This window comes from Xiphias gladius, chromosome 14, assembly GCF_016859285.1.
Source record: "Xiphias gladius isolate SHS-SW01 ecotype Sanya breed wild chromosome 14, ASM1685928v1, whole genome shotgun sequence".
Taxonomy (NCBI): domain Eukaryota; kingdom Metazoa; phylum Chordata; class Actinopteri; order Istiophoriformes; family Xiphiidae; genus Xiphias; species Xiphias gladius.
The window spans coordinates 4,389,568-4,402,876 of NC_053413.1; the positions used below are offsets into that span (position 1 = coordinate 4,389,568).

Consider the following 13,309-nt stretch of genomic DNA (forward strand, 5'->3'; position numbering starts at 1 on the left):
AAGACTTAATTGTGGTTGCTTGAGGATACCTATGATTAATCACTGCACTGCATGGCGCTCCTAATATGGCCTCGTCAGGAGACCAACTCCGTCACTGATAAGACTCTGACCCGCTGATTTCTATATTACTCTCTGCCACTCATTAACCCCCTCCCTTCAAGCACCCCTAACCCAACTCAGACACAATAACATTCCTGGATCCTGCGACGCCCCTCCATATTTGGCAGTGGGGCTTCGTTTATAAAGAGAACTCATGGTGAAACCCCCAATAGGTCACCATTCTATCTCAAGGTAAGGTGCCAGGACAGCGGCTTACCACTGCATTTTGATGCTATACCATAATGTAGATTGGTGTGCACTGCAGACTAGTCTCAACAGTTTTCCATTATTCCTTTCCTCAGGACCAGTACACATCTGTCTTCTCAGTCAGGATTTGTAAGGTAAGAGCATCTGAAAAATGAAAATATGTTTGACAGTAAATTGTATGACATAGGGAAAGAAATAAAATATAACACCATTGTATGAGAAATTAAGGAATAAAAAAAAATGAATCTATCCTGGCACATACATCCATTTTATCCTACAGTTGCCCTCTCCTAAACACATAATATGATTAAATTGAAACTGACATCATTTTTTTGCAGACAAGGTGAAAAATGGGTGACGCTGCCATGAAAGAGTTTGGGGCAGCAGCCCCATACCTAAGGAAGTCAGACAGGGAGCGTCTGGAGGCCCAGACCCGTCCCTTCGACATGAAGAAGGAGTGCTTTGTTCCTGATACTGACGAGGAGTACGTGAAGGCTTCCATCATTAGCCGTGAGGGGGATAAAGTCACTGCTCAGACTGAGAAAGGGAAGGTCAGTGACCCAGTAGGCACAGCTGCCCTGGATGCAACTGGTTCCCTAACTAGGACACAGTGGCAATACAAGAGATGATTCAGGCTCATTTGTCCTACAAGTCATATAGCAGAGAAACAACAGAAGCCAGAGACACTGATGCACACAGGCATAATGATCCTGTGCTCTCTCCTACGGTGTATTCTGAAATTCCACAGTATTAATAACACTGTATTAACACTGCTTATCTCCATTTCAGACTGTCACAGTTAAGGAGTGTGATGTACACCCTCAGAACCCGCCAAAGTTTGATAAAATTGAAGACATGGCGATGTTTACCTTCCTCCATGAGCCCGCTGTGCTGTTCAACCTCAAAGAGCGTTACGCAGCATGGATGATTTACGTAAGTTGAAAGCTTTAAAAAAATATTATGAGGCAAGTGTAGTACCCCTCACCTACACTACAGCTACTTTCACATATCAATGTCTAATACAATTTTATCCTAAACCGTCTCTTTCTTTCTCTTTCATTCTCTCAGACCTACTCTGGGCTGTTCTGTGTGACTGTCAACCCCTACAAGTGGCTGCCAGTCTACAACCAAGAAGTGGTTGTCGCCTACAGAGGAAAGAAGAGAAGTGAAGCTCCTCCTCATATCTTCTCCATCTCTGACAATGCCTACCAGTACATGCTCACTGGTAATGTTACATTCACTTATCATGCATTCACAGAAAGGTGAAGTGGAAAAACACTAAGGAATCTTGATTCTGTCTTCTCTCTTTCAGACAGAGAAAATCAGTCAATTCTCATCACGTAAGTTATGTTTTCATGTTATTAAACTGCAGTTGAGCATTACATAACGCTGTGAGAATTTTAGTAGGTGGCATCCAGCAATCTTCCATGAAATATTATTTGTTGGTTTTATGAGGTTTTGCTGATATGCTTCCGTTAGTTTCAGTAATATATGTTATATTTTAAGTGGTATATTATGCCATATTAGAATACAGGAACTGAATATGACTATTGAAATGACCATGGATAGTGATTATGAATAGTAACAGTCAAAGCTGCTATGAAAAGGATGCACAGTAAAGAAAATTCCATGTATTTTGATGAAAAGGTGTATCAGTATTTACTGACTGTAACTTATCTGCATTTTTGTTGATCAATCAAAACTTGAATTAATCAACTTGACTAGTTGCATGATATTTGCCGCCCATTTGTTAATTTATCAAAGCAATTCAATTTGTCTTCTCAGTGGAGAATCTGGTGCTGGGAAAACTGTCAACACCAAGAGAGTCATCCAGTACTTTGCCAGCATTGCAGCTGGAGGTGGCAAGAAAGATGTGGGCTCTGAGAAAAAGGTTATTATGCTGAATGTACAGAAAATAGAGCCTTTAATTCTACACTGCATGTTTGTTTGTTTTTATCTATTTGAACAAATTTTGCACTCTTGTATTCTTTTAGGGTACTCTGGAAGATCAAATCATCCAGGCTAATCCAGCTTTAGAGGCCTTTGGTAATGCCAAGACTATCAGAAATGACAACTCTTCCAGATTTGTAAGTTTCTGTCTGTAAGTAAATAGCCCATTGTGCCTCTTCTTTTTTAACTTTTTTTTTTGTCATAAATTTTAGGGCAAATTTATCCGAATTCACTTTGCTGCCAGTGGAAAGCTGGCCTCAGCTGATATCGAAACATGTAATTACCCTCCTTTTTATACTTTCATCTGGTTTGCTCCCATAATGATAATGATCCCCCGACTATCCACCTACCTAATGCAATTGTCTTTAACAGATCTGCTTGAAAAGTCCCGTGTCACCTTTCAACTTAAGGCTGAGAGAGATTATCACATCTTCTATCAGATTCTGTCTCAGAAGAAACCTGAGCTGCTCGGTAAATGAAAACAATTGATCTTTGGACCTGTAACCGCTAGTAGTGGAAATGTTGCTATAAAGTATGTCTGGCCTGCAAAGGTTAATCTTTGCATTCATTCTTTTTTGCCTTTCAGAGATGTTGCTCATCACCAACAACCCCTATGACTACGCCTTCATCTCTCAAGGAGAGACAACAGTAGCCTCTATCAATGATTCTGAAGAGCTGATGGCCACTGATGTAAGTAGGGAAGCACCATAAAGTCCTTTCATGGAACACCCAGTCTCATGACAAAGTACCATATAGTGACCGTATGGTGTTTACTTAAAATCAATGATGTATGATTGACAGTTATCGGAAAAAACCCCAGAAAATCTATTTATATTGCTCATATGTCCACATGTTATTTGACATCTAGCTGTAGGTTTGGGATTATGAAACTTGATGTTACTGATATCACTACGTGAGAGTAAAAAAGATTTGAATAGACTGGATTAGATGTCTGATGTCAGACGTCATCTATGGTTACATGTGGTGGCTCAGAGAACACATACCATCTAATCCCCCAGATCTCTCCTGTCACCCTATTGTATACCCTGATACATTGCAAAAAGTCAGTGACATATCAAATATTATACCCACTCTTCTCATTCAGGATGCCTTTGATGTGCTTGGCTTCACTCAAGAAGAGAAGAACAGCATTTACAAGCTGACTGGTGCCATCATGCACCATGGTAACATGAAGTTCAAGAACAAGCAACGTGAAGAGCAGGCAGAAGCCGATGGCACTGAAGGTTGGTGAAGCTCTCTAAAGCCCTGAAACATGATAAACGGGATATAAAACATGTCAAGATCTAATGGTTAACTTTTTTCTCAGATGCCGACAAAGTAGCTTACCTGATGGGCTTAAACTCTGCTGACCTCATCAAAGGGCTTTGTCACCCAAGAGTTAAAGTAGGAAATGAATGGGTCACCAAGGGACAAAATGTCCAACAAGTAAGAGTGAAGAGCTGAATTTAGTGTAAATTGAATAATGATAGATGAAGGAGGCAACATTCAGTGTACAACACTAGCTAATGACTGTAACTGTAACTGTGTTCTTTTTTCCAAGGTGTACTATGCTGTTGGTGCACTGTCAAAGGCAGTGTATGAGAAAATGTTTCTCTGGATGGTGGTGAGAATTAACCAGTCTCTGGACACCAAGCAGCCCCGCCAGTACTTCATTGGTGTGCTGGACATTGCTGGATTTGAGATCTTCGATGTAAGCTTCTCCTATAATATGTTTATGTAATCTATAATACAGGCAAAATAATTTATTCAACTCCATCTTTTTGAATTTCATGCAAGTTACAAAATATGAGTATTAAAATGACTATATTGTTGTCACTACAGTTCAACACCTTTGAACAGCTGTGCATCAACTTCACCAATGAAAAACTGCAACAGTTTTTCAACCACCACATGTTTGTGCTGGAGCAGGAAGAGTACAAGAAAGAGGGCATTGAATGGACTTTCATAGATTTTGGTATGGATTTGCAGGCCTGTATTGACCTCATTGAAAAGGTGAGGGACTGGGCTATTACATGTTCAGACATGAATAAATCAAGATAGATTACTAACATTATAAAGTATTATGAAGTATTTCAAATTATCATATCAATGTCATATTTCTTCTCCTCAGCCCATGGGTATCATGTCCATCCTTGAAGAGGAGTGCATGTTCCCCAAAGCCACTGATGCTACCTTTAAAGCTAAGCTCTATGACAACCATCTGGGGAAATCCAACAACTTCCAGAAGCCCAGAATTGTCAAAGGGAAACCAGAGGCTCATTTTGCCCTGGGTCACTACGCTGGAACTGTTGATTATAATATCAACAACTGGCTGGTTAAGAACAAAGATCCTTTGAATGAGACTGTTGTAGGACTCTACCAGAAATCTAATCTCAAGATGCTCTCTACCCTCTTTGCAAATTATGCTGGAACTGATTCAGGTAAGAATAAGCTGAATGTACTGTATTAACCTGCACTGGGTTGCAATATTTTATAAAATTTGTCAGTGTGAATACTGCAAGATTGAGTCATTTGTGCCTGTGTCTGTTAATGCAATCTAATGAAATTGTTAATGCTAATGGTTTATTAGCTGAGGGTGGAAAAGGCAAAGGAGGAGGCAAGAAGAAGGGCTCATCCTTCCAAACTGTGTCTGCCTTGCACAGGGTTAGTAAAGAAAAATCCATAGAATGACTATGTCATGTGGAAACCAATGACAGCAACTTAATTTTACATTGATAACTGAGAGATATACAACACAATATTCACCTAAACTTTTAAACATTTAATTACCTCTGCAGGAGAACCTGAATAAACTGATGACCAACTTGAGGTCCACTCACCCTCACTTTGTGCGCTGCATCATCCCCAATGAGACCAAGACTCCTGGGGCCATGGAGAATCCTCTGGTGATGCACCAGCTGCGCTGTAACGGTGTGCTGGAGGGCATCAGGATCTGCAGAAAGGGCTTCCCCAACAGGATCCTCTATGGAGATTTCAAACAAAGGTATTATCTCATTTAAGTATCATATTGTGTGATTCCAAACAAATTTAAATATTTTGCTCCAAAATATTTTTGGTTTTTGATTTTCCAGATATCGCATCCTGAATCCTGCCGCCATCCCCGAGGGTCAGTTCATTGACAGCAGGAAGGGAGCTGAGAAACTTCTTGGGTCTCTGGAAATTGATCACAATCAATACAAGTTTGGACATACCAAGGTAATCAATAAAAAGGAAAAACCAAATCACATATGTTACATTGTCTAGCCTATACCCAGTATTACAAGGAAACATCAACAGTAAAAAATATCAAACGGGTAAGCAAGATTATATAACATTTGCTCAACAACAAGCATTGTGACAACAAATGACAGCTGCAGGCTAATGGGAAATATGAAAAATGGTAAAAGAGTAGCACAAGTAGAGAAGAGTCATCACGTTACTACATCAACTGAATAAATTTCAGTTACAGAGCAATATTTACCTTCAGTTTGCAAATATCGGTTAATATTTGCCATCATAAGCTACTGGTTGTACCAGACCAAATAAGCCTGTAGCAAGAAAATGTCCTGAAATGGGAGCTATTAAGTGTAACACCTGGTGAATATTTACATGCTGTTACATGCTCCTAAAGGTGTTTTTCAAGGCTGGTCTTCTTGGGCAACTGGAGGAGATGAGGGATGACCGTTTGTCACTCATTATCACTGGAATCCAAGCTAGATCAAGAGGTCTGCTGGCAAGAGTGGAATTCCAGAAGATTGTTGAAAGAAGGTAAGAGGAAACAGGCATTTAAAATAACTAAAACCATGTCCAATTTTGTTTGGTATTTAGTAGTAGTAATAACTTTGGTCGATCTTGGACAGAGATGCACTATTGGTGATCCAGTGGAACATCCGTGCCTTCATGGGGGTCAAGAATTGGCCCTGGATGAAGCTGTTCTTCAAGATCAAGCCTCTGTTGAGATCTGCAGAGGCAGAAAAGGAGATGGCCAACATGAAGGAAGAATTCCTGAAGCTGAAAGAGGCTTATGCAAAGTCTGAAGCTCGTAGGAAGGAGCTAGAGGAGAAAATGGTTTCACTTCTCCAAGAGAAGAACGACCTGCAGCTCCAAGTCCAGGCTGTAAGTCAAATGACAGGATTTCTAATATTTAATAACAGAATATTCATTTAACCATACAGTATATACCATATATAAAATAATAAATACATTAATCATGTGTATTGCAACTTGTCATATGTTAACAATATTAGCAACTTAATAACAATTTCAATTCAGGAGCAAGATAATCTTGCAGATGCTGAGGAAAGATGTGAGGGGCTGATCAAACACAAAATTCAGATGGAAGCAAAAATCAAAGAGCTATCAGAGAGACTCGAGGATGAGGAAGAGATGAATGCTGAACTTACAGCAAAGAAGCGGAAATTGGAAGATGAGTGCTCTGAGTTAAAGAAAGACATTGATGACTTAGAGTTGACTCTGGCCAAAGTGGAGAAAGAGAAGCATGCCACTGAGAACAAGGTATGACAGTTACTCAGCTTTTGTTTTTCTGTTTGTCTTAATATTAACTGCATAAACAAGTGGCATGTTTTATCTTGTTTACAATACCTACAGTATTTCTCAATTTGCAGGTGAAGAACCTGGTTGAGGAGATGGCAGCTCTGGATGAAATCATTGCCAAGTTGACCAAGGAAAAGAAAGCCTTACAGGAAGCTCATCAGCAAACACTGGATGACCTGCAGAGTGAAGAGGACAAAGTCAACACTCTGACCAAGGCCAAGGCCAAGCTGGAGCAGCAAGTAGATGATGTATGTATTTAAATGCACTTTGTCTCCATCATTTTAATGTGTTTAGAAAGGCCATTCTCTTTCCAGTGCATGTTGAGGAAAAATTTAACCTTCTGTATCGATATAATCCAGCTTGAAGGTTCTCTGGAACAAGAGAAGAAGATTCGGATGGATCTTGAGAGAGCAAAGAGGAAGTTGGAGGGAGACCTGAAATTGACACAAGAGAGCCTAATGGACCTGGAGAATGACAAGCAACAACTTGAAGAGCATCTGAAAAAGTAATTATTGTATGCCTGTATTTCCTACAGTACAGATATGTAATGAGGATACAATAATACTGATATCTAGTATTTAATCTGACCTTTTACTATTTCACTCTTCCTCCACAGGAAAGACTTTGAGCTCAGTCAGCTGAATAATAAAATAGAGGATGAGCAGGCCATTGCCATTCAGCTTCAAAAGAAACTGAAAGAGCTTCAGGTAATGAATGACTCACATGTAATGGTTCAAAATCAGTAAAAACTCAGTAGTAAAGGTGACTAAGTGATTCTGGCTCAACAGGCCCGCATTGAAGAGTTGGAGGAAGAGCTTGAGGCAGAGCGAGCTGCCCGAGCCAGGGTGGAGAAGCAGAGAGCAGACTTGGCCAGAGAGCTGGAGGAGATCAGTGAGAGGCTGGAGGAAGCTGGTGGAGCAACAGCTGCCCAGATTGAGATGAACAAGAAGAGGGAGGCTGAGTTCCAGAAACTCCGCAGAGACCTTGAAGAGGCCACTCTGCAGCATGAAGCCACCTCTGCCACACTCAGGAAGAAACAAGCTGACAGTGTTGCTGACCTGGGAGAGCAGATTGACAACCTGCAGAGAGTCAAGCAGAAACTGGAGAAGGAGAAGAGTGAGCTCAAATTAGAGCTGGATGATGTGGTTTCCAATATGGAACATATTGTGAAGACTAAGGTTAGCTAAATTGACAAATAATTTTATACTAATGTTGACATGCAGAGATATGTGGGTATTTGGTGTATAATGGTTGTATCTAAAATTCTTATTTTGGTGTGATTTATTTAATTTTAGACAAATCTGGAGAAGACATGCAGAACTGTGGAAGATCAGATGAATGAATACAAGACCAAGTTTGAAGAAGCTCAACGCTGTATCAATGACTTCAATATGCAAAAAGCTAAGCTTCAAACAGAAAATGGTACTTTTTTTTTGCTATTGTTACAAACTGATATCTACTTGATCTATTTGTTAACTGAGAACTTCCATGTAAACGAAATTTTCAAGCCTTAGACACAGGAAAAATCAATGGGTGTTTCTGGGAAAAACAGACAAAATTTCTCATAAAAGTTCTTAGTGACATAAGGTTTTTTGGGACATAGACAAAACATTCTGAATTTTTCAAAATACTAGGTGAGCTCTCAAGGCAACTGGAGGAGAAGGATTCCCTGGTGTCTCAGCTGACAAGAGGGAAAATGTCCTACAGTCAACAGATTGAAGACTTAAGGAGACAACTAGAAGAGGAGACGAAGGTGAAATTAGGTTTTATTGCATAGGTTACTGACAGCACTAAACAGTAATTTCTAACTGATGTATACTACGGTGTTACTCATTCATATGATTTTGTTTCAAAAGGCAAAGAGTGCTCTGGCCCATGCAGTGCAGTCTTCTCGTCATGACTGTGACCTGCTAAGGGAGCAGTATGAGGAGGAGCAGGAGGCCAAGGCTGAACTGCAGCGCAGCATGTCCAAGGCCAACTCTGAGGTGGCTCAGTGGAGAACTAAGTATGAAACCGATGCCATCCAGAGGACAGAGGAGCTGGAAGAGGCCAAGTAAGACAGTTTGAGATCCAAATTCATTATTCTGTAATTCCTAAAAAGACATTTGATTTTGTCTAGCAGGTCAGCTTTTTGTTTGTGTTATGTTCCTACTAAAATATAAGACGAACAAAAAGTTTGTCTGTCAGATGACTAAGCAGCCCGTCATAGTGCTTGAATTTATTATATATTATAACATTTTATCATATTTTAACATAATTTAGTTATCCACCAGGCACCACTGTAGTTCCTACTGTTTAATGTTCCATTAAATGATTTAAACGGTGGATTTCTTAAGGAAAAAGCTGGCTCAGCGCCTGCAGGAGGCTGAGGAAGCTGTTGAAGCAGTGAATGCTAAATGCTCTTCGCTGGAGAAGACCAAACACAGACTGCAGAATGAGATTGAAGATCTCATGGTGGATGTGGAGAGGTCTAATGCTGCTGCTGCTGCTCTGGACAAGAAGCAAAGAAACTTTGACAAGGTAAAGTACTGCAAATATTTTTTTGTTTGACCTTTTAAGCTGCTATTTCCCAGTAGCGTTCCACTTCACATTTTCACACACACATTTTGGAGCCCCTGAGTACAACTTCAGGATTCTATAGGGCAACTCCACTGAAGCAGCTTAAAGCCACGTTGTATAGAATTTGAAAATATCTAACTTTGGTGCCCCAGTGGCAGTACCGAATAAATATACTGTAACAAATGCTGCGAAGAAAGGGGCTGAAGGGCAACTGCATTAATTTTCCCCAGAATTCTATTTTTTTCAAAAGGTGTGCATAGTGGCTTTAAGAAGAGAGAATGACTCCAAATAGTTCATGGGAAAATATTCCATTATCGTTTCAGACAAGGTGAATTCTTAAGCCTGTCTGGCACATGTCCACTTACTGCTGGCCTTTCTATTCACTGTAGGTCCTGTCTGAGTGGAAGCAGAAGTATGAAGAGTCACAGTGTGAGCTGGAGAGCTCTCAGAAGGAAGCAAGGTCTCTGAGCACTGAGCTCTTCAAACTGAAGAACTCCTATGAAGAATCTCTTGAACATCTGGAGACCTTGAAGAGAGAGAATAAAACTTACAAGGTAAGTTTGTGCCAGGGTTTGTGTTCAGGTTACTGTAGACATACTTTATCAAGTTATCGTAAAGCCATCTTAATTACACTGCTTGACATCCCACAGAGGAAATATCTGACCTCACTGAACAAATTGGTGAGGGTGGAAAGAGTATTCATGAGCTTGAGAAGATTCGAAAACAGCTGGAACAGGAGAAGTCAGAGATACAAACAGCTCTGGAGGAGGCAGAGGTACAGGACTTCTTCAATGAGTAATTCATTTTAGATTAAAACTGTCTGCTGTTATGTATAACTCTGTACCCTCCCATCCACTGTAGGCCTCACTGGAGCATGAGGAAGGGAAGATTCTCAGAATGCAGCTAGAGTTCAATCAGGTGAAGGCTGACATTGAGCGCAAGCTGGCTGAGAAAGATGAAGAGATGGAGCAAGCAAAGAGAAACCATCAGAGAATGGTGGACACCCTGCAGAGCTCTCTTGAGGCCGAGACTCGCAGCAGGAATGAGGCCCTCCGTTTGAAGAAGAAGATGGAGGGAGACCTGAATGAGATGGAGATCCAGCTTAGCCAGGCCAATAGGCAGGCAGCTGAGGCCCAGAAACAACTGAAGGCTGTACACTCACATCTAAAGGTATGAATGAACTCAAATGAATACAGCTATGCTTTCTTAAGATGTTTCAAATTCAAACTGGTTACAAACATTAATGTGATTGATGTAATCCCATTCAGGACTGCCAAATTCAGTTAAATGAGTCTGTTCGGGCCAATGATGATATGAAGGAAAACCTTGCCATTGTTGAGAGACGTAACAACCTGCTTCAGGCTGAACTGGAGGAGCTCAGGGCTGCTCTGGAGCAAACTGAGAGAAGTCGCAAACTTGCTGAGCAAGAGCTTCTGGATGTTAGTGAGAGGGTGCAGCTACTGCACTCACAGGTAAAACACAGTAATCACCCACATGTACGTTTCAGCATGGTTGTTTCATAGTCTATTTTCACACTGAAATTTGTGCACTATTATGTAAAACTAGAATACTAGCCTGATAAACCAGAAGAAGAAACTGGAAGCTGATACATCCCAGCTTCAGACAGAAGTAGAAGATGCGGTGCAGGAGTGCAGAAATGCAGAGGAAAAGGCCAAGAAGGCCATCACTGATGCTGCCATGATGGCAGAGGAGCTGAAGAAAGAGCAGGACACCAGCGCTCACCTGGAGCGTATGAAGAAGAACATGGAGCAAACCATCAAAGATCTGCAGCACCGTCTGGATGAAGCTGAACAGATCGCCATGAAGGGAGGCAAGAAGCAGGTGCAGAAGCTTGAGGCCAGGGTGAGTGTCAATAATTTCCAGGAAATCAAATGCACAATGTCATGAAGTCACTAAATCATCAACAACTTTACTGAATATCTTGGAAGTATAACATTTCCCCATAATCAAGGTGTACACAAAAATATTTACTATACAGAAACTCAATCTTCGTGCCATTCCCTCAACAGATCAGAGAACTAGAAAGTGAAGTCGAGGCTGAACAAAGAAAGTCCAGCGAATCTGTCAAGGGAATACGAAAATATGAGAGAAGAATCAAGGAGCTGACCTATCAGGTAAGTTTCAGTTCATTTACAAAATTGTGAAACTGTCAGAGTGTACTTTCTGTTCAAAACTGAAATTATTTTGTTATTTTTTGTTTTCAGACAGAGGAAGATCGTAAGAATCTTGCCCGTCTGCAAGATCTGGTAGACAAGCTGCAGCTAAAGGTCAAATCCTACAAGAAAGCTGCAGAGGAGGCAGTAAGTATGCTCTGTATTTCAGAGAAAGTAATATAGAAAAAAATATAAAACTTGTCCAGGCCCATAGTACGTGTGTGCATATTCAATACCATAGCTCATTTCATCCTCAGTACAGTAAAAGTTGTGTTTTACAGCTGGGCACTATGACCAAAATAACACCAAGCCTTGATGAAATGACTATATAAAACAGGATTTTTCTTATTAACACAACAATTTAAAATAAACTAATGGCATTAGATTTGCAGAGACCAGTAAAAACATTGTATCACTGAACACTATTGTACATAAAAAACAGGCATTATTATTTCATATTAAATGTAATAACAAATATATTCCCAGCGGTGTCCGTTGGTTTCATGCTTTTAAAAATATGTTTCATTTCATAAACTACATTATTAGTACAAAAATGCAGTCAGGCACAGATGAGGATATTGTGTTTCTACAGGAGGAACAGGCCAACAATAATCTGACCAAGTTCCGTAAAATACAACATGAGCTGGATGAGGCTGAAGAGAGAGCTGATATCGCTGAGTCTCAGGTCAACAAGCTACGTGCCAAGAGTCGTGATGTGGGGTCAAAGGTCAGTTATTGATTTATTTATTTTTTTGCGTTGCGAACACAACATGTGCCTGTTGTGGGATGTTTTATGGGGCTGTAATGATATAGAATTAATGCTGCTGCCATCTGGATGATGTATCATGATTAATATGTAATAATATATAATATAAATTACAGTATTATCTTATGCCCATCCGCATTACATAGAAAATATGTTGTTTGAGACAGTCAGCATGTTACTACCAGAATCCACTATAACCACCAGTAAAATAATGTAGTGTGTACAAAACTTTTTACCCAATATGTAAAACAGTAAATCTACAGCATTTAAAGGTTTTGATTGCTCCACTGCTTAACAAATAATAATGAATTTTGAAAAAAAAAGAACATTTTTAAATAACAAAGAAATTTGTTTCATTTTTTCATTTTTTTTTCTTTCTCCTAATTTAGAAAGGACACGATGAGGAGTAAAACTCAAGGAATAAATTCTGAGGCACCTGATTACTGAATAATCGTCTCTCCCTAAGCATGTTGATTGTTCAGTAGAATAAAATTAATTTGCGTCTTGAACTGTGTCTAGTTTTTTTTTGTGGCTTCATCATATACATGTATTAGTACATTTCAACACAATCTTAGGATAGTGGTGACACAAGTTAATTAGGGTCTTATAACATGTTTGTACCGCTACAAATACATTTATTTATGTCATGGTAATGGCTGATCTAGCCATTACTATTACCAATTGTAAGTAAAATGCATTTTCAAATTTAAATTGCAGGATTTACATCACAGTAATAAACTTATACAAATATAAGAACGTAGCTGCACATATTATCACTCAGCAACTCTAGCAAGAATGTTAAAAACAAACTGGACGTTTGTGCAAATGGTTAATAAAAATGTGGATTTGACTTACACAAACGGTGACATATTGAATCACACTCATGCAGATCAAGTAGATTTTTGTATACAGTACAAACTGTGCATTATGATCTGCTTGTATCTTCCATATACCAGTTAATGGTCAGTGAAAAAAGTTGATTCCAGTAATGTTATTTTTT

General features: G+C 39.7%; 1 protein-coding gene across 1 annotated transcript; it reads left to right on the forward strand.

Moving 5' to 3' along the window:
* Positions 1-644: 644 nt before the first annotated feature.
* LOC120798978 (myosin-7) lies at positions 645-12,818 on the forward strand. Its single transcript, XM_040143776.1, has 37 exons — positions 645-857; positions 1,096-1,239; positions 1,375-1,531; positions 1,619-1,646; positions 2,092-2,197; positions 2,301-2,393; positions 2,469-2,532; positions 2,629-2,727; positions 2,843-2,946; positions 3,362-3,500; positions 3,584-3,702; positions 3,818-3,967; positions 4,099-4,269; positions 4,388-4,697; positions 4,847-4,920; positions 5,055-5,260; positions 5,349-5,472; positions 5,888-6,024; positions 6,117-6,372; positions 6,529-6,771; positions 6,882-7,058; positions 7,170-7,315; positions 7,427-7,517; positions 7,599-7,988; positions 8,106-8,232; positions 8,445-8,563; positions 8,667-8,863; positions 9,147-9,330; positions 9,759-9,939; positions 10,020-10,144; positions 10,231-10,539; positions 10,638-10,841; positions 10,936-11,232; positions 11,400-11,504; positions 11,595-11,690; positions 12,136-12,270; positions 12,699-12,818. The coding sequence occupies exons 1-37, from the start codon at positions 657-659 to the stop codon at positions 12,717-12,719; spliced, it is 5,829 nt and encodes a 1,942-aa protein (XP_039999710.1). The 5' UTR covers positions 645-656; the 3' UTR covers positions 12,720-12,818.
* Positions 12,819-13,309: the final 491 nt, after the last annotated feature.